Source organism: Nycticebus coucang, chromosome 14 (assembly GCF_027406575.1).
Source record: "Nycticebus coucang isolate mNycCou1 chromosome 14, mNycCou1.pri, whole genome shotgun sequence".
In the NCBI taxonomy this organism is placed as follows: Eukaryota; Metazoa; Chordata; class Mammalia; order Primates; family Lorisidae; genus Nycticebus; species Nycticebus coucang.
In genome coordinates this window covers 246,134-271,740 of record NC_069793.1, presented here as the reverse complement: position 1 = coordinate 271,740, position 25,607 = coordinate 246,134, and the positions used below count along the sequence as shown (strand labels likewise).

At 56.0% G+C, this 25,607-nt stretch overlaps 1 protein-coding gene across 8 annotated transcripts; it reads right to left on the bottom strand.

The window, feature by feature from the left end:
* Positions 1-813: 813 nt before the first annotated feature.
* Positions 814-12,284, bottom strand: B4GALNT4 (beta-1,4-N-acetyl-galactosaminyltransferase 4). Of its 8 annotated transcripts, none has more exons than XM_053562630.1 (20): positions 11,909-12,284; positions 9,301-9,404; positions 8,830-8,925; positions 8,612-8,707; positions 8,443-8,533; positions 8,266-8,366; positions 8,048-8,115; positions 7,718-7,796; positions 6,456-6,522; positions 6,203-6,337; positions 6,021-6,130; positions 5,815-5,915; positions 5,637-5,737; positions 4,642-5,542; positions 2,612-2,895; positions 2,320-2,473; positions 2,145-2,217; positions 1,910-2,063; positions 1,505-1,631; positions 814-1,231 (listed from the first exon to the last, which is right to left on the bottom strand). In XM_053562630.1, exons 1-20 carry the CDS (start codon positions 12,057-12,059, stop codon positions 1,108-1,110), a joined length of 3,117 nt encoding a protein of 1,038 aa, XP_053418605.1. In that variant the 5' UTR covers positions 12,060-12,284; the 3' UTR covers positions 814-1,107. The 8 variants fall into 8 exon arrangements, 6 of the variants coding, with proteins under 6 accessions (XP_053418605.1, XP_053418606.1, XP_053418608.1 ...); XM_053562631.1 differs by having other exon boundaries at positions 9,304-9,404; XM_053562633.1 differs by having other exon boundaries at positions 11,974-12,284.
* Between the last annotated feature and the right edge of the window lie 13,323 nt (positions 12,285-25,607).

The following is a 25,607-nucleotide window of genomic DNA, read 5'->3' as shown; positions in this document are numbered from 1 at the left end:
TTTGCTACAGTGGCCATAAGGGACTCGTATAAGCTCAGAGTACTGGCCTCCCTTCCCAGCTAACAAGCGGAAAGCCAATGGCAGCACAGTCCTGGTGCACTGTCCGGCCTCTGGGTCAATACTCCCTGGTGTCCTCCTGGCCTTGGACTTCCAGTTATGTGAGCAAAAACCAAATAGCCCCCACCCCCATTATGGTTTAACCAGTGTGAGTTGGGTTTTCTGTTTCTGGTAATTGATTACCCCCAGCCCCACACAGGACCCCAGTGGATCCAGCTGATGAGGTGGGACTGATGGCCAGATGTTTTCAGAGCAAAGGGGACTGGGAAGCAACCCCTGCTCTCTGCTGCAGTGTGGGCAGGTTCTGCGCTGTGTGTTACCAGGGACCAAAGACTCTACCGGCACAGGATGAGAGGAAGAAACCCCATCCCCAGGGCCCAGTGAAGAAGCCCATGGGCAGGAAGGGGTGAGTGGTCTTCAGCCCGGAGGAGAGTGTCCAGAGTAGCCAGGCAGCACCCAGGGTTCCAGAGAACAGGCAAGAAGACAAGTCAGGGGCGGCGCCTGTGGCTCAGTCGGTAAGGCGCCGGCCCCATATACCGAGGGTGGCAGGTTCAAACCCAGCCCCGGCCAAACTGCAACCAAAAAATAGCTGGGCGTTGTGGCGGGCGCCTGTAGTCCCAGCTACTCGGGAGGTTGAGGCAAGAGAATCGCTTAAGCCCAGGAGTTGGAGGTTGCTGTGAGCTGTGTGATGCCACGGCACTCTACCGAGGGCCATAAAGTGAGACTGTGTCTCTACAAAAAAAAAAAAAAGACAAGTCAGAACTAAAAAAAATATTTAATTTCATTCTGAATAAAAAACGGAACAGACAGAACTCTCGGAAATCCTGAAAACAATGTCATCGCTACAGCAAAATTTCACAGAAATCATCGCAGAGTGTGGGGACCAATGCCAGGTCCCCATTTGCTGTGAAGGCTGCCTCTCTGGGGAGGGGTATAGAGCAGGGCTCCAGATGCCAGAGAGGGGCAGGCACAGGCAGTGGCTGTACCCCACTGGTGAGCCCCACAGCAGCCGCCACAGGGATCTAGCTGGTCAGGAGAGGTTGCCCGTCTTCAGGACCCAGCTGCACGGGGACCCTCCCTGCTGCGTGTGCCCCACATGCCTCTCCGTGAGTGGTAGTGGTGATAGAAGTTCCGTAGTCGGAGCCGCTCTACCTCCAGCCCTGCCTGCAGGACCCTGGGGCAGGAGCAAAGGCACATTAGGACCCTGGTCCAGGGCTTGGGGTGTCAGGGTAGGGATGCAGGGCTTGTAGGATGGGGCACAAGTGGGCCTAGGCTGTCTGCACGTCTGTAGGCCCCTGAGGGTGGGGAGGGCTTCTCTGAGCCCACAGGATCCTGGGGAGGTGGGGGGAACAGAGGCCCCCTCAGCACAGGAGGGGCCTGTAATTCTACTCTTCCCATTCAGAGGACATCATGAGTCTCCTCCATGTCCATTAGGGGCGGCAGTCACCTGTCCAGCAGCTCCCAGTCCTCGCCCCCCCACTGGTCTCGGAACTCCTCCGTGTTCATGCCTCCGACCCGGTCAAAGTCCGACTTGTAAATCCCGAAGAGGCCGAAGCCATTCACCTCCCAGTAACCTGGGGCGGAGATGGGGTGACCTTCAGATGCCAGGTCCTGCAAGGCTTCCTCCCCAAAAGGCCTGCAGAGGGGGCCAGGTGCAGGGCCTGTGACTCCTGGGCTTTCAGCATCTCGCTCAGGGCTAGGCCACCACCCAGGGGTGCCTCAGGACTATGGGGCTGGTGGGAGGCAGGTGTCCTGGGCACTACAGAGACATTGGTAAGGGACCCTGGACTCTACTCTTGTGGCTGGAAGGACCCCCAGCAGTCCTATAGGGCGGGGGCTCTCAGGGCATTACCGTGGGGGTCTACGGGTGAGCTCCCACAGCCCAGGCGCATGACCACAGGTGCAAAGGCCAGCCTGCCTTCCACACAGTGCTTGCGGATGCCATCCAAGATGTTGGGTGGAAAGTGGATGTGCAGGTCGCAGAGGAAAACGATGCTGCTGGCGTCCTGCCAGGAGGGAGGACTGAGTCCCACCTTCTCTCCCTAAGCATCCCCTTGCTCCCTGACACCCCCACCTAGCCCACCAACCTCCACTGCGTCTACTCCAGCTTGCAGCCCAGCAGAGCGCTCGAAGTTCCCAGTTCGCCTCAGATATTGGTACCTGGGAGGGAGTCACAGGCACTGATCATTGGGGTGGGGTCAGGAAAACCCACCTCCCAGGGGAGGAAAGACTGCTGCATGCTCCCAGGTGGTATGGCGTTACCGAGGCAGCCGTGCCGCGCGCAGGGCCCGCTCCACATCCATGTCCTCACTCTCGAAATCCACCAGGACCACGCTGAAGTGCGAGTCCCCGGTGCGCGTGTGCAGCGCAGCCATGTCCGCCAGGAACTGTGCCACCCAGCGCGCCTGGTTCTTCACTGGAAGGCGGCAGGTGCTGAGCCGACCCCAACCCACCCTTGCAGGCCAAGAGAAACTCATTCCAGCCACCCCATGCTCTCTCCTCGCATTAAGTCTCCATTACTCCAGGAGCGCCCCCAGGTGGGCCTCCCACTCACCTGGCACAATGAAGTGCACCATCACGTCCTGGCGCCACACCAGGCGCAGCGGCCGACAGAGCTCCGGGCGGCCGTCTGGGCGCGCGGAGGCTGCAGGCACCGGCTCTGGACTTTCTGCGTCCGCGTCCCCAACGCGGGCCCCAGGCAGTCGCAGGAAGACGTACTCGGACAGGCGCAGGCGACCGCCCCCGCGTTCCTGCAGCTCCAGCTCCAGGAGGAAGCGGCTCCCGCGTGCGGAGTCCCGGCGCTTCTCCACGTTCACGATGCGCAGAAGCGCAAAGCGCCTGCAGGGTGGTGTAGTCAGGCCTGGCCTAGGGCTCTGGGCTTAGCACCTGCACCCTCCTCCCCCCTGGTTCTCCTTGCAAGTCGCCCCCACCAGCCCCTGAAACTCGGCAGACTGGAGGTGGGTAGGATGCCTTCATGCCTGGGTCCCCACACCTCCATCCGAGTTTTCACCTCCCTTCCCCAGGCAGCACAGGAAGTATGGCAGACCACACTACCCTAAGTAGGGCACTCACTCTCCCGGTGCTACTTAGGGCAGTGTGGTCTGCCAATAACAAGACCTGGGAGGCATCCCCCAGCCCAGGCCTTGCCTCTGGCCACCACTCACATCGGAAGTGATGGTTATGACATGCTGGCCAGTAGCGTCATTCCCCTGCCTGGAGAACTTCAGGAGTTCACCACTCACAGGACAAGGCTCCAGGTCCTTAGTGGGGCATCCCAGGACCTAAGCAGCTCCTCACTGTGGCCTTACCCCTCTCCCTCACATGATGGTGCCAGATCCCCTTTCCCCAGTGAAGCTCCTTTCCTCCCCCCAACCCCCACCCTGCAGTGTCCACTGCTGGGGTGTGAGTAGCCTCCCTTTGTCCCCAGGCACCAGCAGGGCCATCCCGATCCTGAGTGGAGGCTGGCCAGCTCTCCCTTTCTCTTTTTCCTGCCCAGACCAACACCTCACTTTCCCTTCTCTCTGCTCCCAAGCAGAGGCCTCTCCTCATCTTGATAAAACCTGCCCTAGGCTAAGGTCTGTCTTACACTCCCTGGGTAGCCAGTGCCCCTCACCTAGGGCATCCCAGAATGGCTGCTGAGGAGCCCAAACTCCCACCCATCCCCACCCTGCTAGTGCTCTCTGCTCTTGGCTCCTTGGGGCCACATGTATACACCCTGGTACCCATGTGGACCGTGACCACAATGGCTGGACAGGCCCTGTCATGCCCATGGGACAATGAGCCACTCACTCCCAGGAAGCTTAAAGCCAAGGGCAGGTGTAACCTCAAGCCACCCAGAAGCCAGCACCCCCTGTCCCTGGGGCCTCTCCCCCAAGGGAACAAGCAGCACACGTGTCTGCAACCCAGACAGGCCAAACTCCTGCCCTGCTCAAAAGCTTCCATCATGCACGGGGAAATTTAATCCTGAGCATGGCTCTGGCTCTGTCTGCTGCCCGCCAAGTGGGGGGTGGAGGGTGGTGGTGTCACAAGTCATCAGTCTCCCTACAGACGCTACCATTTTCAAGGCGGTGCCTAACAAGATACGGCCTCTTAAGAGGATGCTATGGGGCCTCCTGGGACACCAAATTCACCCTTCATGGGCTCCATCTGCATGAGGCAGAGATAGGACTGCATTCCAGGGCCTGTGGGAGATCAGAGGAGCCCAGGGGGCAAGAGCTCTCCACCTCCATGGAATCAGGCCCAGATCCCTCTGTGATAACCAAGGGGTCCTAGGCTTCACCTTGGCTTTCCCTGTCTGGCCCCCGAATGGGACTGACATTGGCTTCTGTGGCTTGGCTCCATCCTTGGGCCCAGGTCCAGGATGGCAGAGCAGGGTCTGCAGGTGAGGGATGGGGTAGCCAGCCCTGGGAAGGGCTCCAGGGAGGTTCCCAAGGGTGGACAAGACACTGGGCAGTAAGGAGACTGGGAGTGGAGGAGGCCTGGGGCTTCCAAGGGGCTACAGTAGCCCAGTACACTGTTGAGCCTGGGGAGGTCTGAGGGTTCTGTGGCGGGCAGGGTCTCATCTCCCCAGATGCACCCCCATACCCTCCATGGCGAGCATTGAGCCGCTCCATGTACTGAGCCACCACGTCCACAGCCTCCGCCTCCGGCAGCTGCAGATTCCCGGACACGTTGCAGCGCAGGTCGTTCCAGTCCGAGCGCAACAACTCAAAGTCCATGGCACCCACGCTGAACGTGCGCTGCCAGTTGATGGCGTCCTCCCGCCAGCGGCTGAGGGGCCGGCCAGCGGCCTCCTCACTTTCCTCAGATGCAGCTTCCTGGCCCGGGGCCCCATTGTCCTCCCCTTCCTCCTCGTCCTCCCCCTCCCCGGGCAGCTGTGGCCTGGACACCTGGGACAAGGTCAGGAAGGAGGTCACAGACTGAGCTTCAGACGAGGAGTTCAAGTCCACTGTGGGTGCCATGGGTCCCGATGTGCGCACCTGACCCTCCTGGCCCTCCTGGGAGACCTGTACCCAGGCTGGGGGCCGTGGCCGTTTGGCCTGGGGTCCACTGGTCCTGCGGCTGATGGGCCGGGGTGGGTGTGGGGGCATCCGCAGCTGTACTCTGGGCAGAAGCCTGCGGCGCAGGAAGGCACCAGGGAAGGGTGACCAGGGCTGGCTACGTGGGGCTGGGGCCTGGGGTGATGCCTGCTGTCTTGGCCGCACCCTGGTCACATACACCTTAGGGGGCAGCTGCTGGGCTACGGGACGGGGAGGTGGAGCTCTTCCCAAGAAGAGGGGCAAGGTGTGGGCAGCCCGGGCAGCCCAGCTCAGGGCCCGGGAGTGCCGAAGATTCTGCTCATCCCGGGGGCTAGGAGGTGCTGGCCGTGCTGGCATGGCTCTGCCCTCAGTGGGGGCCATGGGGGTGGGGGACCGGTGGCTGCTCTGTGGTGGGGACAGCTCGGTGGGCTCCAGACTGTCAGGCAGCTCCCCCTCATCCAGAAAGTCTGCAGAGAGCACAGGTTGACACAGCCATGCCCAACTAGGTAAGGACTGGGGGTACTGACCATCTGGGGGCATTGATCATCTAGGGGTACTCACCATCAGGGTTGAGGAAGAGGAAGGCTCGGCGCTGCACCTCTTCCTCCTCATCTTCCTCTCCGTCCTCTTTGTCCATCTTCATGTATTTATAGAACCCAAACCTGGGCGGGATATGGTATCAAGAACCCACCTGCCACCACCCCTCCCCCACCAGTTCCTGGGCCACTCATCCACCTACCTTTCCAAGTACAGTGGAGACTCCCGGTAGAAACATTTGTTGTCTGTTTCCATGTGAGTAAGGCGAGTGTGGTCATTGGGGTAAACGAAGGAAAGGTACACCTGGGGGCAGGGCAGAGGGCTGTGGTGGGCGGCAGTCCCGTTGTGCCCAGAAGCTGGGGGAGGCTCAGGGGAGGCGTTGATGGGAGTCCCAGACCCCTGTCTTACGAATTGCAGTCCCTGGTATCTGGCAATGGGGAAATCCTTGACGACATAGGTGGGAGCGTAGGTGCAGGGCTCCAGCACATTCTCCAGGCTGGAGGGCTCCATCCGAGGAGCTACAAGAGGGGTGGTCACAGAATGCCCGGGGCACAGCTCCCCCACCCTCAACCCCTACGGCCCCCTCTCACTGAGGAAGAAGGTATCCCTGGGGTCGGGCCGCAGCATGTCTGCGCTGGGCTCCTCCTGCGGCAAATGCCTGCCTATGTGGCTGGCCGGAGACTGGGGGACGTGAGCCACGTGGTCCATCTTCAGGGCAGACTCGTCTGGGGCAGAGGGATGCTGGGTTCCCAGGAGGGCTCAGAACCCCTCTGAACCCTGTCCACCCACACCCAGAAGCTACCCCAAAGAGTCTCACATTCCCAAAGAAGTGTCTGCCCACACCTGTGTACAGGGAGATGTGAGCAGAGCCGATGACCTCAAACTTCAGGCCAGGCAGGAAAGCTCGCCACTAGGGGGCAGAGAGGGTAGGAATTGGGAACAGGACCATAGCTGAGTCCAGGAAGGAAGGGGGTCTTCTCTGACTGTGGGTGGGGGACCCATGGGCACATTCCCTTAAAGCAGTGGTTCTCAACCTTCCTAATTCCGCAACCCTTTAATACAGTTCCTGTGGGTCGCGACCCACAGGTTGAGAACTGCTGCCTTAAAGGATTCAGGGAGCTTGGAGGTTCTGTGGAGAGGGGGCCTAGGGTCTTAATCCTGAGAAGGTAGTCCAGAAAGCTGAGGATCCTGGGGGCAGGTCCAGACTCCGCATTCACCGGCCTCCCACTCTTCCCAAGATCTTCCTGGCCTGTTGGGCACGGATTCCAACCTCACCCGTTTTCTCCTGAGGTCACTGCTGACCCTCCGAGGGCCAGATCCAGTACCCCTTCTGCAGGCTTCCTTGTACCCCTTCCATCCCTCTCAAATTTGGGCTTTGGGGGCTGCCCTGGGCCCTTTTGCTCCCAACTCACCCGGGCCTCAGGGCCACTTCAAGCTTGTGTGTCCAGCCAAGGCCCTCTGCCAAGGTGAGCACTTGGCACATACTAGACACCTGGAGCACTCCACAGCACTGGACTGAGAGCCCTACCCAGCCTTGGTGACTGTCCAGTTGCCCCACCCCAGCAGACACCAGGCCCTTTGGCTGGGTTCACCCCCCCCATCCCATCTCCAGCTACCACCCTGAGGGCCATCTCCCTGGTTCAGGGACTAATGGTCACACATAAAAGTTCTTCCCCCAGTCTCTTTCTGCAGTGGCCAGCTAGTCCTTCCAGGAATGCAACACTGACCACTTTGTTCTCAGGATAGAGCCCCAGCTGCCCAGAGTGGCCTCAGGCCCCGCCTGGTCTGGCCACCAGGCCCCTTGAGGGTCTCAGAAGATGCTGATACATTCCTTTGCTCTTCTGGTCTGGAATCCCCCAAGTTCTCTCCCTCCACGTTTCCCCACTGGACATATCTTCTCTTAAGACTCTGCTGAGGGGTCAGTGGTCAGTCAAGTTCGAGCCCCGAGAAAGCAGAGCAGAGCCCCCTGACCTCAGGCCCACAGCCCTGGGCATCTGTTTTGTCAGCTGGGGGGAAGCTCCTGGGGGGGCCCATGCTGCAATGACCCACGGGAGGGTGGCAGCGGTGGAGTCTCTGGAAGCTTCTAGGAGGGCAGCCACACTCACACCCACTTCCACGTGGTCTGAGCCTCGGTCATCTTGCTTGTGTAGCAACTCAAAGTAGTACCTCCGGGAGGCCATGAGCCTGGGGACAGAGAAGTTGGGGCTGTGCCCCCACCATGCCCAGGAACCTCAAACAAACCTCTGGGGAGCCCAAAGAAAGGGGTGGGTGTGCCTTTACCCTGAAGGACTGTCCCTCAGAAGGACAGGGGTTTTGCTGGGATGGCATGTGTGCACCATGGGCAAGTGTGCACAGGGTGAGGCGCCATCATGCAGTCTCCCTCTCCCACATGCACGCACAGATATGCTGCGGGCACACACACCCAGGTCACTCACCTCCTGGGCTTGGACACCTGAGAGCTGAACTTGGTGAATTCTCCAGGAGCTGTCCACTCAGAGCCAGTCTGGGGGATACAGCAAGGGTGGGCCATCTTCTCCTTGGGGGCACCAGACCCCCCTGGTCCCCATTCCCAAGAAGCTAGAGGGGACAGGTAACTGAGCTATGGGAGGCCAGGTGAAGATTTGCAGGGATGGGGCTGGAGGGTGGGGGCTACCTTGCCCACAAAGGCCACAAGCTGGGCAGCCACTGGGCTCTCATCCGGGCTCAGCCAGAACTCAGAGTTGTCATCCGAAGCCACTGAGAACTGGACATCACCTAGTCCACAAGACAGGGCTCAGGTGGGCAGGGCTCTTCAGGAACACCCTCACCCAGAACACTCCCACCTCCGCACCATCTCGTGCTGGGTGGATGAAGCCAAAAATCCGGAGTCCATAGTTCTTCCACTTGGGGGATACAGCCAACTTCTTCACAGTGGTGCGAGTCTGGGGGACAGTGACAGCAGGGTCAAAACCAGCTGTAGGTCACAAACACCCTGTGACCCCCCTCTTCCTGGCACTCACATGAGGAAAGAGCGGGAAGTGTAGGTTCCTCCTCAGGTGGCCCACGGCACCACCACACCAGTCCTCAAATACATGCAGGTTCACCTGTCCCTTGTACTGGGGAGTGAGGGGGGCCTTAGCTGCTGAAAGGCCCATTTCCCCACCCCATGCCTCCCGACTCTGTCCCTGCCCTGCCTCCACCCCGCCTCCCAGCTCACCACAAGACCAGCAGAGCTCACCTCCTCCCGCCATGGGGGTGGCTGATGGGTGAGGTTCAGTGGGGGCAGCCTCCCAGCCCTCCCAGGAAACACCATGTTTGGGTCCTGCCCTTCGGACTGCAGAAGAGAAATGGCATCAGGGTTAGGGCTCACAGGCCAAGGAGGAGTCAACCACAAATACACCAGGATACAATTTCACAAAGAACCCTCTCAACACCCTCATATCACCCCCAATACATCCTAGCATATGGCACACACTCAGACACCCCTCATTATACCTCCCCAAGCGGATGCTCAGCTACCACACACACTGACATGCTAGAACGATCATGCCCTGCAGACCCGGAACTCCAGGCCAGCCCATCTGTATGCACCTGGTGCTGGGCCCACATGCAGGTGCCCCTTCCACCACATGCAGACAGGCTCCAAAGGCCACAGTGGCTGCAGAGCCTCGTGTGCTTGTGTACACGTGCTCTTCCTACACCCGCTCACCACCTGCTCCTCCTCACGACTCTCGCTAGAGTCCTTCACCCTCTGGGTAGATGGCGCAGCCTGGACACCCCGGCCGTCTGTCACGCCAGTCAGCTTCTCACCGTCTACAAGCAGCATAAGAGGCATGTCTGGGGCCCAGGTCAGTCAGCTGCTGCGGTCAGTCAGCAGCAGAAACCCCCATGTCACCAGGTGCCCACCCTTCTGCACCCCACCTCTGTGGGCAGCCAGGGCACAGCCCTCCACCAGCCTTTTCCCAAGCCCCCAGCTGGTGTGAGGGAGTGGTGTGCACACATGCTGGTGTGTACAGGTATGCACATTCGCCGAGCGGCTCTGCCTCCAGGAAGACCCCAGTGCTGCTCTGGTCCACAGCACCTAAACCACCTGCTGCCTGTGAGGCCAGGATGGGGGACCAACGGAATCCTGTCACCACCTGGGCAGAGGGGAGACAGCATACGGTCCTATCTGCCACAGAACCTGGGGCCAAGGTGGCCCTGGAAGGAGACTGTCCCCAGGGGAACTCTTCTCAGGTCCACCTGCCCCCCAAGCCTCCCCAGTCTCCTAGACTACTCCCCTGTGCTGTGGAATCGAACATCCCTGCCATGCTCTGGGGTCCACGAATGGGGTGGGGAGGCTTCACTTTACCCCAATTCTGCCCCTCCTGGTGCTCACCCAAGGATATTCAGGCCATGAGCAGTCTCTGCTTCAGGGCCAACCCCAGGCTCTTAACACCCACACCTGTCCCCCAGGCCAGACCTCAGAGTGAAAATCCTGAGCAGGCAAGGCTGAGATACACTGAGTGGGTAGAGGCCCCTGTCTCTGCCTGCCAAGTCCCTGCAGGGCCTGCTCCCCTTCCAGGTTCCTGCCCCTTCACTCTCCTCTGCTCAAGTGGAAGGGAGCTCCTAACAGGGTCCTCACCAAATCCCTACACCCCACCAAACTAAGTCCAGATGCCCAGAAGCATTTGGAGCCTTTTGCGGTGGGGCCCCTTCCTGGGCTGCCACCACTGTCCTACAGAGGCAGAGTGCCGCTCACTCCACACATCCATGGGGACCTCTACATGGGCTGTTGCACACCACTCCAGTGCTGGTCTCTAGGTGGAGGTGGAACAGTACAGACAAAGTAGTCAGGACAGCTTCACGCATGTTCAGCTGCTCAGCTTCTCACAAGCCCTGGCTTGTGGGGGTCGGGGTGGCTGGATAGGAACCACTCTCTACCAGGAGCCAGAATAGCTGTGGGCTGCTCGTCCAGGACTCAGAACAGCTGTGGCCCATTCGGGAGTAACCAGGGCTGCTCACTGGTCTTCTAGCCTCCAAGCTGGTCCAAATGACAACAGAGTGCTCCTCAGAAGTGGGCTTTCTCTACCTCCACCCCTTCCTTCTAGCTGCTCAGGAAACCAGAATGGGGCTTCAAAAAGCCAGGTGGCCAAGGAGGGACTGGTTTTATCACATGTCATTGGGTAGCTCTGGGTCCTGCCCTGTCTGCTGATACCTGGACTGGAGGTGGGTCTTCTCTTAGGGATTGAGAAGTGCTGGGAAGCTCATAAGGATGTGGAAGCTGTGAGGCACATAGTTTGGGGTAACCCAGAGACTCTTGTGGGAGTCAAGACAAGCCCCAGAAACTTGGTTGGGGTCTGGTGAACACTCTGTGGAGCCAGGTGTGCAGGGGACAGGGGGCTTCAGCAATAGGAGGCAGGGGTGAGGCCCTCAGGTGGAGGTCCTCAGTCCTGTGACTTTCTTAGTCTGCAAGAGACACGTCCCCATGCCAGGTCCCATCCTCTGGAATCCTGGCTTCCTTGACATGAATCAGAGGCAGCCCGGGGGGTGGGGGGGATACTGCCTCCCCTAGGTGGGGCTTCTGCTCCTGCCTTGCTGTTTACCTCTTTCCTTTGCACCCCCAAGTCAGGGGCACTCTGCCCTCCCCCTCCCACCATGCTTTCACCAGTGCCTTCCTCTGTCAGAGTGCCCGTTCCCCACAGTTATGTGTCAAAGATCACTGTTCCCAAGAGGTCCTCCCTTGGCTCACCAGGACTTGATCTGCTTTGTGCGTTAATCGTCCACCCCCTTTGCACTGTGGTGCCAGGACCCTGGAAGAGTTTACTCCAGGCAGCTTTGGGCCCCCAGGTTGGGCACAGGCCCCCTCAGCACACAGACACCTGAGAACCTGATGGCTGTTTGCTAGGGCATCCCTCTAGGAGGCTTCTAATTGCCCCCCATCACTCCCCCGACCGGGCTGGGTCAAAGCTGGATCCCTGGGCGACAACCCCGCTCCCCCGCCAGCAGATGGGGAAACTGAGGCCCTGCTAAGTGGGCAAGTGGTTAGGCGAGGCCACATTGGGCCACTAGGAAACCCCAGCAGAGACTAGGGAAGTTAATCTCCCCAAGAGCCCACGGTTAACCCCATCACTACTGGATCCAGGCCAGGTCCTACAGACCTCAAGGGTCAGGGACGCTCCCCAAGAGGGGCGTGCACGTCACTGATGACGCCATCGGGCGTCCTGGCCTTGCCGCGCCCCCTCCCCCAATATCGCCCAGCTGGGAGGGGCGTGCGGGGTATTCGGGCGGGTCTGGCCCTCGCTGCCCCCCGCCCCCGGGCGCGCGCCCTCCCCTACCTCGCCCGTAGCCCAGCCGCTGGCGCAGCGCGCGGCCCTGGCGCGCCAGGCTCAGGTGCACGTACGTGAGCCACGCGGCGCAGGTGAGCAGCAGCAGCAGCAGCAGCAGCTTCATCTGTTTGCGGACCTTCTTCACCGGGAACCACGGCATCGCGGCCGCCCCCGCCCCCGGCCGCGCTCAGCCGCGCCGCATCCCCGGCCCGCCCGCCGCGCTCAGCGCCTGCGGCCCCGCATGGCCCTTTGTCCGCTGCCCTGGGCGCGGGCCCAGGGTGGGCGGCGGGAGCGGCTACTCGCGGTGTCCCCGCTCGCCCCGCCCGGGCGCTCGCGGCTCCTCGCTCCTCGGGGCTGCGGTGGGACAAGCGGCATCCGCGCTGCGGTGCTGCCCACCGCGAAACGGACCGACGGCCGCGCGGCCGCGCCAATCGGGCCGGGCCAGCCTGCGGGGAGCCAATCCGCGGCGCGGGGCGGGGCGGGGCGCGCGGCGTGCCCGGCTGTGCCGGCTCCGGGCTCTCGCGCCACTGACGCGCGCGCATCCACCTGGGCCGCGCGGCAGGCGCGCGGGGGCGCGGATCGGCCCGCGAAGGACGCGGGGCCGGGGGAGCTGGACGGGGGCCGGGATGCTCAGGGCTCCGGGAAGGAAGGACGGGGCGTGCGGGCAGTCTGCTCTTAGGTCTGAGGACGCCTTTTGGAATCCCGGCTAGCAGGAGGAGGAGGCTCGGACAAAATGGAGGAAAGCGAAGGGACGCGTGGAACCAGGGACACCCGAGGGCCGGGGACAGGGGAGGTGATGTGGGAGGCACAAGACTTCGCTCTTAGGCTGTGGGCAGTCACCTTGGCCTGGAGGGCTGGGTCGGCTGAGGAGGGCGAGGTCGGAGTTCGGGGCCCCCAGAGGACGACGCGCAGAGGTTGCGAAGGAAGAGGCGGGGGCGCCCGGCTCGGCTGCTGGTTCGCACTTGAGCTGTGTGGCGGCGGGGATGTGGGTTGATGTGTTTGTTCACCTGGCCGCGCTTGGTTCTCATTCCTGTCTGGTCCACATCAGCCCCCTCCCTGCCCTCCCTTTTTCTCCTCCAGCCCCTCCCCAGACCATCTGCCAGCCTGAACCTTCCTTTCTCCCTCAACCTGGTCAGTTATCTACAGTTATTTACAGTAGTAACAAACCACCCCAGCCTCGGGAGTGTCAGCCAATGGCTGTCCAGATGCTCCGGGATCCTGCGTACAGGGCACAGCTTTTCTCTGCTCCACGACGTGGGAAGACATGGCCCAGGTGACTGGTGGCTGGGCTGGAGTCATCTGGGGATGTGCACTCTCTGTGCAATGGCTGGGCTCAGCAGGGACGGTCACCCAGGGTGCCTGCCCTGTGCCTGAGTGAATAGGGCACAGCACCTGGAGTCACCCCACTCCAGGTCTGCCACACCGCTGTCACAGGCCACCAGGTCTGTCACACCCTGTCTTGGTCCCCTCTTTTATTTTAACCATAAGCATAGAATCAAGTTGGTCACACACCCCTTTTACTGTTTATATCTGTCCTGCAAACCATACCCATCAACTCCTGTTCTCATCCCCTCCTCTTCCAATCCACTTTCCACATTTGTGTTATATATTCACTAAAATGTATATCAAATTTTATGTATTTTTAACATTCTAGTAAGAGTTCTGTTCTATGTACCTTGTTCTGTTTCTTATACATGTTTTCTCCAAACCCTGTATTTCTTACATATGTCTGTGTGCCCTAACGCTCCTCCCCCCTCTGTTTCCACGGCCTGGTGTCCTGAAGAGCCCTGGACTTAAGGGCACAGCAATGAGCAGGATAGATAAGGTCTCTTCCTCTCATGGGCTATGTTCTACCAGGCAGAGATAAACATGTGAACATAGAATAATTTGGATAGTGGTTTGTCTATGAGGAAAACAAATGGAGTGATGGGACAGGGAGATTGGGGAGCTTCCTCCAGCTGGAGTGGGAACTCTGGGGAGGTAATGTCTGTCTGACACATAAACAGAATCTTTAGAAAGCAAATGTGGAGGATATCAGGAGAGACACATCTGGGACACTGTCACCTTCATGGGTCTGTGGCCAGGTAATGTCTCTGTTGATCTGGACACCAGCAACTGGAAGGGCAGTGAGAGTGGCTGAGCGACAAGCTGGAACCTGCCAGGTACTTCTGTTCCACCTACCAGTAATCTAGCCTGTCATTTTTTACTTTTTTTTTTTTTTTTTTTTTTTTTTTTCAGTTTTTGGCCAGGGCCGGGCTTGAACCCACTACCTCCGGCATATGGGGTCAGCGCCTAACCCTTTGAGCCACAGGCGCTGCCCTACTTTTTTATTTTTAATTTCAGATTAATATAAGGGTACATACTATTGGGTTACATTGTTAGGTAGCATCTGAGTTCATCTAACCTTTCACACCTACTTAACCACCCTTCAGAGAGTGACATCCAACCCCAACCATAGAGGGAAAGCGATTCTGGGAGGTGGGTCCCCAGCTTTCCCAAGTGGACATTAGAACAACCCGGCAGTGCCCTTCTTAACAACTCAGCTTGCATGCATACTTCTTTTTTAAACCATATGAGCTAGGCTGGGTGGGGTGGCCTATGCATGTAACCCTAGCTCTCTGGGAGGCCAAGACATGTGGATTGGTTGGGCTCAGGAGTTTGAAATGAGCCTGAGCAAGAGCGAGACCCCATCTCTAGCTGGGTGTGTGGCGGGTCCCTGTAGTCTCAGGGTGAGGCAGGAGGATCACTTGAGCCCAAGAGTTTGAGGTTGCTGTGAGCTATGACACCACAGCACTCTACCCAGGGCAAAAAGTAAGACTGTCTCTCAAAAAAAGATAAAACAATCAAACCATATTTAGCTTACAAATAAAAGCAAAAGCAAAATCATACTTCTGCTTAAAATGATGCAACTATCCCAACCAAAACCAGGCTGTCTCTTCAAAAGAAACTGAATGGGGCGGTGCCTGTGGCTCAGTTGGTAAGGCGCCAGCCCTATATGCCGAGGGTGGTGGGTTCAAGCCCGCCCTGGCCAAACTGCAACCAAAAAATAGCCGGGTGTTGTGGCGGGCGCCTGTAGTCCCAGCTACTCGGGAGGCTGGGGCAAGAGAATCGCTTAAGCCCAGGAGTTGGAGGTTGCTGTGAGCTGTGTGATGCCATGGCACTCTACCGAGGGCCGTAAAGTGAAACTCTGTCTCTACAAAAAAAAAGAAAAAGAAGAAACTGAATGAGTTTCACATCATTTTATCCACATGGGTGACCCTCATTTTTCCAGCTATGTGCTCTCCCTGAGCAAGCAGACACTCCCAGAGAGAGAGAGTCAAGTGACACAAACACTGTGATGTAAGGTCAGTAACATTTTGCGTTAGAGGAATTGGAGAAGGGAAAGGAAGAAAACAAATTAAGCACAAACGTAGCCCAGATGAGATGAGAAGCATCCGTCATACTATAGTCCTTACACCTGCCCTGTTATTCTGGTTCCCCTTGTCCTCAGCAAGTACTTCAACTGGCTATGGCTCTTTGCCTAGTTGGGTGACTTAAACCTTCATGCCTGTGAGGTCAGTGCCATTAGCACTTCAGCCTATATGGGGTGTTTCTAGTCTTCTTCTGGAGTTTTCTGTAGAACTCAGGGTGAAGAGACCCCTGGAGGGTCCGCCTTCCAAGGCTCCCTCCTTACCCCATGGTGTATAAGATCCTGGGTTCATAGCCGGGCGTTGTGATGGGCGCCTGTGGTCCCAGCTACTTGGGAGGCTGAGGCAAGAGAATCGCTTAAGCCCAGGAGTTGGAGGTTGCTGTGAGCTGTGTGATGCCATGGCACTCTACCGAGGGCCATAAAAGTGAGACTCTGTCTCTACAAAAAAAAAAAAAAAAGATCCTGGGTTCCCCTGGTAGGAACTTACACCCCAGCCTGCACAGTGACCCTGTTGATCCTTTGGTGTGAACAAGCAGGTGGCCAGGAGGTAGTCTCAACTTCCAGTGTGGCCTGTGCCCTGGTGGAGACACCCTAGAGTTTGTCCAGGACTGAGGGGATTCCTAATGGGACTTTTAGTTTTAAGCCTGGGAAAGTCCCAAGCAAACTGGAACCAGTTGGATGCTTGGAATCTAAGCCCTCTAGACCAGCAGGGTCCAAGGTTGCAGGGAGGGGAAACAGATTTCAGTTGTGGCTAATTGTGAGGACTATGCAAGAGACACTGCCTTCTCTACCCCTGACACCTGCATCCTGAACCCTGGCTTGAGGGAAGCCCAAGATTAGATGCTGCTTGGGAGCCTCTGCCCTAATGGACACTACCCCCTTCGGTGCTGCTGCGTAGCTGGGACCAACACCACGTCACCAGAAGGCCATTCCACCATCGGTCAGGAATGTGGTAAGGCCAGCAAGACCCCTGAGCATGGACCTGTCACTGTTCCTTGGACAGCAATGCTGAGTGGAATTCCATGAGGATGGCAAGGTCTTTTGTAAGCCCATAGGTGGCCATTCTGGAGATGTCTGTGGGCAGGAGGCGTACTTTCATCCAGAGTACTTGACTGTCCTCACAGAAACATGGCACTTCCCTGTCCACGGGGAAGGGTTGGAGTCAGTCTGTGCTGTTGGCAGCTGGACACTTAGTAATAGCTGAGGCCAGGTTGCCCTGGAGGGTGGATGCCCAGGTTGCAGGTTCTGCATAACCTCCATCCCCACTGCTGAGGACAAGGGGTGCTGGGCAAAGAGGCTGTTTGATGTCCACAAATCAGTAATTTTGTCCGCTCCTCTGCAGAGGCAGATCTTTGGTCTGTATTCTCATGGGACACACTGTCCTCTCTGCATGCCCAGACCTCCTTGTGACTGATTTTCTGGTGATGTTCCTTCCAAGGGCCTGGCCATGAATCTGTGCAGATCTGTGTCTCCTGTAGGCAAAACCACCCCCATGAGCACCGCAGCTGTTCTGCCCCTGCATAGGTGGCCTTCGCCTCTGCTATGCAAGCCTTGCCCTTGCTGCCTTGGCCATCTACTTCTGGGTGGTGGTACCATGTTACACAGAGCCCTCTGACCAGGGCTGTGTCTGTTCTTTCTCAGTCATCTGGTCGGAGGGAGTCCTTACAAAGCCACCGGTGCAGGTGTGGAGGGCAAGGCAGTGTGCTGCAGCTGCCTATTCATGGTCCTCTTTCTTGGGCCTCCAGCACCTGCTTGAGCTGACCACTCATAGGCCACTTGCTTGATGACAGTGTGCTGGTGTGCACACCCAGCCCTGTGTCTTCGTGGTTTCACAATGGCAACCAGGCTGAGTTCCGATGGTGGCCCTGAGCCAAGTGTTCAGTTTCCAGACCCTGATAGTAAACCGGGACAATTGTCTTCAGATGATAGCAGTGAAGACACTGCTGAAGGTCTGTGCCCTGACTCAAGTATGTTGGAACTGCCAGGTCACGAGGCCCAAATGGCAGAGCAACTTGTGTGGTGCCTGGACCCAGTCAGGGCCCTTATTGTTTGGGTTACTCAGTTGAAGGACCGGTGTGCAATGCCTGGTGTCTCTCTCTTGTTGGTAGAAAGGACTACTTGCCTACACTTGGGAAGGGTTATGCAGACACCTCTGGATCACTGGGTCTGCAGGTGTCTCAGAGGGCAGCCCTGGGCTTTTGTGGAATTTATTCACCACTTGTTGGCATACATATGTTCTCCGAAGGGGGTTGAGGGTAGTTGTTACTTTCTACTCACCCAGTGCAGGCAATGTAGTGTCATCAATGGGTTGGGCCCATGTGTCATCCACTGGGGAGAAGATGGAGGGTCCCGTTGGCTGCAGGGTGACCTTGGACTGCAGAGGTGATGTCCTCAGATGGAGGGAAATGAAGGTGAGCTTATGGCCTTGCCTGCTGGAAGCAGAATCTTCTCATGGTCTTTCCTAACTGGCGTGGGGAAAAAAGTGTTTGCACGTGGCAGGGCCTTGTGGGTGTCTGGGAGGAAGATCTATAGTAAAACTTGGAGGTGTGGGCAGGTCCTTCCTCAAGGGACCTAGGGCCCATGGGTGGGGTTGAGGGGTCACAGCTCTTGATTGTGGTGATTCAAGTCAGAGTCTTGTTATGGACTGAACTGCTCCACAAACCCATGTGTTGGGGCCCTGACCCCCAGTGCCATGGTATTTGGAGGTGGCCCCTGGGAAGTGATTACGGTGAGGTGAAGTCCGGAGTAGGGCCCCCACAGGGAGTTCTCTGTCTCCTCCAACTATAGGCATGTACTGAGGGAAGGCCCTGTGAGGACAGGCTTCCAGCCCCCAGCACTGTGAGGAAATAAGTTTCTGTTCACATTATTTTGTTCTGGCAGTCTGAGCTGAAACACCCACCAAACCTAGAGTTTTTCTTTTTTTTTTTTTTATTGCAGTTTTGGCCAGGCTGGGGTTCGAACCCACCACCCTTGGTATATGGGGCCGGCGCCCTACTCCTTGAGCTACAGGTGCCACTTTTTTTTTTTTTTTTGAGACAGAGTCTCAAGCTGGTGTCCTGGGTAGAGTGCCGTGGCGTCACAGCAACCTCCAACTCTTGAGTTGAAGCGATTCTCTTGCCTTAGCCTCCCAAGTAGCTGGGACTATAGGCACCCGCCATTACGCCCGGATTTTTTGTTGTTGTTGTTGCAGTTGTCATCGTTTTAGCTGGCCCAGGCTGGGTTTGAACCAGCCAGCCTCCATGTATGTGGCCAGCGCCCTGCTCACTGAGCTACCGGCACCGCCCCCTGGAGTTTTTCTGAGCATGCAGATCAGTGAAACCATAACAGGCTGCCCCTAATGGCAATTAAACCAGCCACCACCAGGGATCTCTGTGTTGTGGTCATGCCTTGCTGCACTGTCAGTCACAGTAACCACACCCCTCCGTCCTGCCTTGCTGGGGAAGGGGGGCAGGGAGTGCCAGAAGAGGGCTCCCAGAGCTCCCAGAGGGTGTTGAGCCTCCCCACCCGTGTTTCTCAGAATCTTCCCAGAGACAAAAGGGAGGAGGGGCACACATCAAAATACAGCCAGTGTACCATCTTACAAATGAATGTGCCTTATTTTTTAAATAAGTTTATTTATTTATTTGTAGAGGCAGAGTCTCACTTTATGGCCCTCGGTAGAGTGCTATGGCATCACACAGCTCACAGCAACCTCCAACTCTGGAGCTTAGGCGATTCTCTTGCCTCAGCCTCCTGAGTAACTGGGACTACAGGCATCCCCCACAACACCTGGCTATTTTTTTGTTGCAGTTTGGCCAGGGCTGGGTTTGAACCCGCCACCCTTGATATATGGGGCCAGCACCCTACCCACTGAGCCACAGGTGCCTCCCAGTTTTTTTACTTATTTAGAGAGAGTCTTACTTTGTTGTCCTCAGTACGGTGCTGTGGTATCTGTCTAGCTCTCTGCAGCCTTAAACTTCTGGGCTCAAGCCACCTTCCTGCCTCAGCCTCCCCAGTAGCTGGGACTACAGGTGCCCCCCACACACACCCACCTAGTTTTGCTATTCTTACTAGACACAGAGCTCAAGCTGGTCTCTAACTCCTTACCTCAAGGGATCCACCTGCCTTGGCCTCCCAGGCGTGAGCCACCATGCCCAGCTTAGAATAGGTTTAGATTTACAGAAACACTGAGCAGATAATACACTGTGTCCCCAACCCCACTAGCAGTTTTCCCATTATTAACATCTTGCATTAATAGTGTACATTTCTTATAATTAATGAACTAATATTGATAAACTATTATTAATTAAATGAAGTCCACACTTCATTCAGATTTCCTCCGTTCCTCCCTAATGTCCTGTTTCTGTCCCAGGACCCGGTCCAGGACCCCACACAACATGGAGTCTTTCCTGTCCCCAAGTTCCTCTCTGCTGTGATGGTTTCTCAGACTTTGTTTTTTGAGGACTTAGATGGTTTTGGGGGGTGGTTGGGTGTTTTGTAGGATGCTCTGCTCTTTTCCTCATGTTTAGACTAGGGTTGAAGAAAAATTGCAGAGGTGAAGCACCATTTTTAAGCCGTCCTGTATGGGGAGTGTGGGATCAGTGGGAGTTAGGACTGTTGGCTTTGCACACCTGGCTGAAGTTATTGGCTGTGACATTACCACTGCGACCTCTCCCACACCTGGGAGGTATGTGCCTCCTCCCTGAGGGTGAAGTACCTGAATAATTTCCTTAGAATTCTTCTGGGAGGGAGATTTGTCTCTTCTCCCCCTATTATCAACTTATTTGATCATTTACTGATATAACTATAGATTCATGGATATTTATTTATTTATTTGAGAGCCTCAAGCTGTCACCCTGGGTAGAGTGCAATGGCATCACAGCTCACAGCAACCTTCAACTCCAGGGCTTAAGCAATTCTCCTGCCTCCACCTCCCAAGTAGCTGGGATTACAAGCGCCTGCCACAACACTCGGCTATTTTTTTGGTTGCAGCGTCATTGTTGTTTGGCGGGCCCGGGCTGGATTTGAACCCGCCAGCTCAGGTGTATGTGGCTGGCTTAGCCGCTTGAGCCACAGATGCCGAGCCAGATTCATGGATATTTATAGTATGCTTTGGGTTATAGTATGATGCTGTTTTATTTATTTTCTTGCTCAGATTGTTCCAGCTTTGGCCCTTGGGAGTTCTTTCAGTGGCCTGGTCAGCTGTGCTCACCTCAGTGCGTACATGGACTTCTGTTGTTTTTCCTGAGCACTTCCTCACTTACTGGGGCTGGAGGAAGCTCCAGCCTCCTCTGTATATCTCCTGTTCCAGCCCTGGGATCAGCCCTTTTCCCAAGGAGTCTACCTTCCTTTTTCTTTTCTTTTTTTTTTTTTTTTAAAGACAGAGTCTCACTCTATCACCCTCGGTAGAGTGCTGTGGTGTCACAGCTCACAGCAACCTCCAGTTCCTGGGCTTAGGCAATTCTCTTGCCTCAGCCTCCCAAGTAGCTGGGACTACAGGTGCCCACCACAACGCCCAGCTATTATTTTTTGTTGTTGTTGTTGCAGTTTGGCTGGGGCTGGGTTTGAACCCACCACCCTTGGTATATGGAGCCAGCGCCCTACTCACTGAGCCACAGGCACAGCCCAGGAGTATGCCTTCTTTTAGTTGAAAATAATATCAGAGACCAAGGTCTGGGGCTAGGTGTGTTCATTCCTATTGGAGTGTTGGTTGCCTTTAAGTTCTCTCAGGAGACTAAACGTGTGTGGGTACTTACCATGTATCCATATTATGTTAAGCATGACTTCTTATCTGTAACCTTAATCTGCTACCACATGTCTTTCTTTCTTTTCTTTTCTTTTTTGAGAAAAAGTCTCACTCTGTCACCCTGCACCCTGGGTAGAGTGCTGTAGTGTCACAGCTCACAGCAACCTCAAACTCTTGGGCTCAAGTGATTATCTTGCCTCAGCCTCCCAAGTAGCTGGGACTACAGGTGCCCACAACAGTGCCAGACTATTTTTAGAGACACAGTGATACCTCTTCTTTTTTGCCACAGAATAATATTTCTTTTTTTTTTTTTTGTAGAGACAGAGTCTCACTTTACCGCCATCGGTAGAGTGCCATGACGTCACAGGACTCACAGCAACCTCCAGCTCTTGGGCTTCCGCGATTCTCCTGCCTCAGCCTCCCAAGCAGCTGGGACTACAGGCGCCCGCCACAACGCCTGGCTATTTTTTGGTTGCAGTTCAGCCAGGTCTGGGTTTGAACCCGCCACCCTGGGTATATGGGGCCTGCGCCCTACTCACTGAGCCACAGGCGCCACCTACCACAGAATAATATTTCATTGCACTGGCTTGGCACCTGTAGCTCAATGGTTAAGGTGCCAGCCACATACACAGGGGCTGGCCAGTTTGAACCCGGCCTGGGCCTGCTAAACAATAATGACAACTACAACAAAAAAATAGCTGGGTGTTGTGGCGGGCACCTGTAATTCCAGCTACTCAGGAGGCTGAGGCAAGAGAATTGCTTGAGCCCAGGCATTTGAGGTTGCTGTGAGCTGTGACGCCGCAACACTCTACCCAGGGCGACATAGTGAGACTCTGTCTCAAAAAATAAAATAAAATAAAATTTCAAAAAGATATCACCCGTAGCTCAGTGGGTAGGGTACTGGCCACATACACCCAGGCTGGCAGGTTTGAGCCCGGACCAGACCAGCTAAAACAATGACAGCTGCAACAAAAAAATAGTCAGGCATTGTGGTGGGTGCCTGTAATCCCAGCTACTTGGGAGACGGAGGCAAGAATCACTTAAGCCCAGAGTTGGAGGTTGCTGTGAGCTGTGACACCACAGCACTCTACAGGGGGTGACATAATGATCTCAAAAAAAAAATTAAAAACAAACAAACAAACAAACAAAAAACCTTGGCTGGGCACATATAGCTGAATGGTTAGAGCGCCGGCCCAGTGCATCCGGGGTGACGGATTCAAACCTGTCCAGGGCTTGCTAAACAAAACAAAACAAAAAAAAGTTTTCAAAAAATTTTGTTTTCTCTATTTCTGGTTAGGTTGGCTAGAGGTTTATCAATTTTATTGAATTTTTTCTAAAGAACAAGCTTTCGTTTAATGATCTTTTCCTCTTGATTTTCAATTTGATTTTTGCTCTAATTTTTATTTTTTCTCATCTTCTGTTTGCTTTAGACTAATTTTTCTCTAGTTTTCTTTTTTTTTTTTTTAATTGAGACAGAGTCTCACTTTGTCACCCTCAGTAGAGTGCTGTGGCATCACAGCTCACAGCAACCTCAAATTCCTGGGCTTAAACAATTCTCTTGCCTCAGCCTCCCAAGTAGTTGGGACAACAGGCGCCTGCCACAATGCCTGGTTATTTTTTTTATTTAGCAGGCCCTCACCAGGTTCAAACCCACCAGCCCTGGAGCATATGGCAGTGCCCTAACAATTGACCTACCAGCGCCCACCCTTTCTCTGGTTTTCTAAGGTGGAAGTTTAGATTATTTATTCTAGATCTTTCTTATTTTTCAGTAAACCTCTATCAGTGCCATAGATTTCTTTTTTTTTTTTTTCAGTTTTGGCCAGGGCCCCCCTTGAACCCACTACCCATGGCATATGGGGCCGGTGCCCTACTCCTTGAGCAACAGGTACCGCCCCCAGTGCCATAGATTTCTATCTAAGCACTGCTTTCACTGTATTCCATGAAGTTTGGTAAATTGTGTTTCCATTTCCATTTTCTATTGTTTTTCTTAGACAAGAGTCTCACTCTGTTGCCCTGGGTAGAGTGCTATGGGAACATCACAACTCACAGCAACCTCAAACTCCTAGGCTCAAATGGTCCTCCTGCCTCAGCCTCGGAGTAGCTGGGACTATAGGCACCCACAACCACACCCAGCTAATTTTTCTATTTTTAGTAGAGACAGGGTCTCTCTTTTGCTCAGGCTGGTCTGGAACTGCTGAGCTCAAGCTATCCACCCAGAGTGCTGAGATTCCAGACACGAGGCACTATGCCCAACCTTCATTTTCTTTTAGTTCAAATTATTTTGTTTTGGCTGGGTACTTGTGGCTCAAGTGGCTAAGGCACCAGTCACATACACCTGAGCTGGCGGATTCGAATCCAGCCTGGGCCCACCAAACAACGACGGCTGCAACAACAACAAAAAAATAGCGGCATGCCTGTAGTCCCAGCTACTTGGGAGGCTGAGGCAGGAAAATCACTTGAGCCCCAGGAGTTGGAGGTTGCTTTGAGCTGTGATGCTATAGCACTCTACCCAGGGTGACAGCTTGAGGCTGTCTCAAAAAATATATATATATTGTTTTTTCTCTTGGGACTTAATATGGACTCATGCCCAAGTGGCCCTGAGTCAAGCTGCCAACTGAGGCTGTGAATGCTCAGTGTGACACTGCTCCTGCATCTAGAGCATGCCCACCCATAAATCCCCACTGGATCACATGCCCTTGGAGTTATGTGATGGTATGTGTAGGGGTGGGCTTCAGGTGCCTCTTCCTTGGGGATGGGGGCTGTCTTCTGGCCATCATTGCCTGTAATTATCATCACAGATCTTCCCCATGTCCTCTTGTTGGACCCCCACAGGAAAAAGAGTTCTGGGCAAGGGACAGACTCTTGGCTCCTGAGAGCAAGATTAAGACTGCCCCCCTTGCAATGGGACCATGGTCAGCCCTGCAAGGTGTGATAGCCTTAGGTTAGTAGTTCCAGGGTAAAGCAGATAACAGGCGGCCTCAGCATTCTGGGCAAGGGGACAAGCGCCTTCTGCAACGTTTGGGCAAAGGCCACCCTCAGGATCTCAGAAAGGAAGATGCAGCCTGCGTGGCCCTCTACAGGACTGACAGAGGGTTCCTGGGAGCATCACTGGGTCAGTGTCTTGGGTCATTACACCCTGCAGAGTGGAATAATTGAGCATGTGTGGGACAAAATAAGTGGGTTTGATCCCAGCCTGTCAGCATGTCTGAGCTGTGACAATTTGAATTCAGCTGAGGCTGGTGTTGTCTGGAGAGGCTGTTGGCTGTGGGCTAGCCCTGTGAGTCTTGCATGTCCTTGCAGAGTGGCTGGGCCACAAGGCTACCATGCCAAGGCCGAGCAGTTTCTATAGCGCCCATGTAGGCAGCTAAACAGGTCAAGTGGCACAGGAGTGATCACTGTCAACTGCCCACTGCTGAGGAGGCACTGGTGGGCTTGCTGCATGCTCCAAAGCACCGTCTCTCCACTGTGGTGTAACCCACTGTGAACGTCACTCTGGTGCTGGGCCTCATGGGCAGTGGTCCTCTGAGCCTCATTTGCTGGGTTCTCTCTGCTCCTGTGGAGTGGCATGGTTCATTCTAGGCAGTTGGCCCCCTGCAGGGGTATCCAGCCAGCATGAGGTAGACCATACTCTGCCCAGTGACTTCCGCCTGAGTTGCCACAGCTGGGGCTCTGTCCTATTTTTTTTTTTAGAAAGAGCCTCAAGCTGTCACCCAGGGTAGAATGCAGTGGAGTCACAGCTCACAGCAACCTCCAACTCTTGGGCTTAAGCGATTCTCTTCCCTCAGCCTCCCAAGTAGCTGGGACTACAGGTGTCCGCCACATTTTGGTTGTAGTTGTCGTTGTTTGGCCGGAACAGGCTGGATTCACACCCGCCAGTTCTGGAGTATGTGGCTGGCGCCCTAGGCGGTTGAGCTACAGGCGCCAAGCCCCAGGGCTCCGTCCTTGAAGGCCTCTGGCCCAGGGTTGTCCTGAGCAGCTCCCCTTTGGCTCCCGCTCAGTTCTCTTCGCCCCCACAGTGGGTTCCCCAGCGCCCTCCACCCCCCTGCACACTCTGGGTGGCCTTCCTGGCCTCTCTGCTCTGAAGTCTCACAGTCGTCCTCTTAGTAGCTAACTTACGTCTCTGTGTTTTCCCTGCTGCACCTTAAACTCCTCAAGGGCGACGTCTGGTCTCCTTGACAGGGGGACCGCAACCCTGCGGGGGCACTTACCCCACCTCCTGTTCCCAGGGCTGGGCTGAGGGCCGCCGCCCAAACTGTAGTCCTGACCCTGAACCCGCCCCCGCCCCCCGGGGCTCATGGTCAGCTGCAGGAGGACAGGATTGCAGCCCCGACCCTGGTGAAAGCACGCGCCCACCTGGGTCTCTGCACCCCGCAGGCCAGGCGGGGTACGGTCCCCATCAGCGTCTGGGTTCCACAGGCCAGATGGGACCCGGGAGGCGGTAACGACTCCGGAAGGCCCCGCGGCGCTGCTCTTTGCCCCGCCCCTACAGCCGCACTTCTCCCGGACAACCACCAGGGGGCGGCGCAGCCCCACGAGGGGCCAGAGGGGTCCGCTCGCAAAGCCACGCAGCTCTC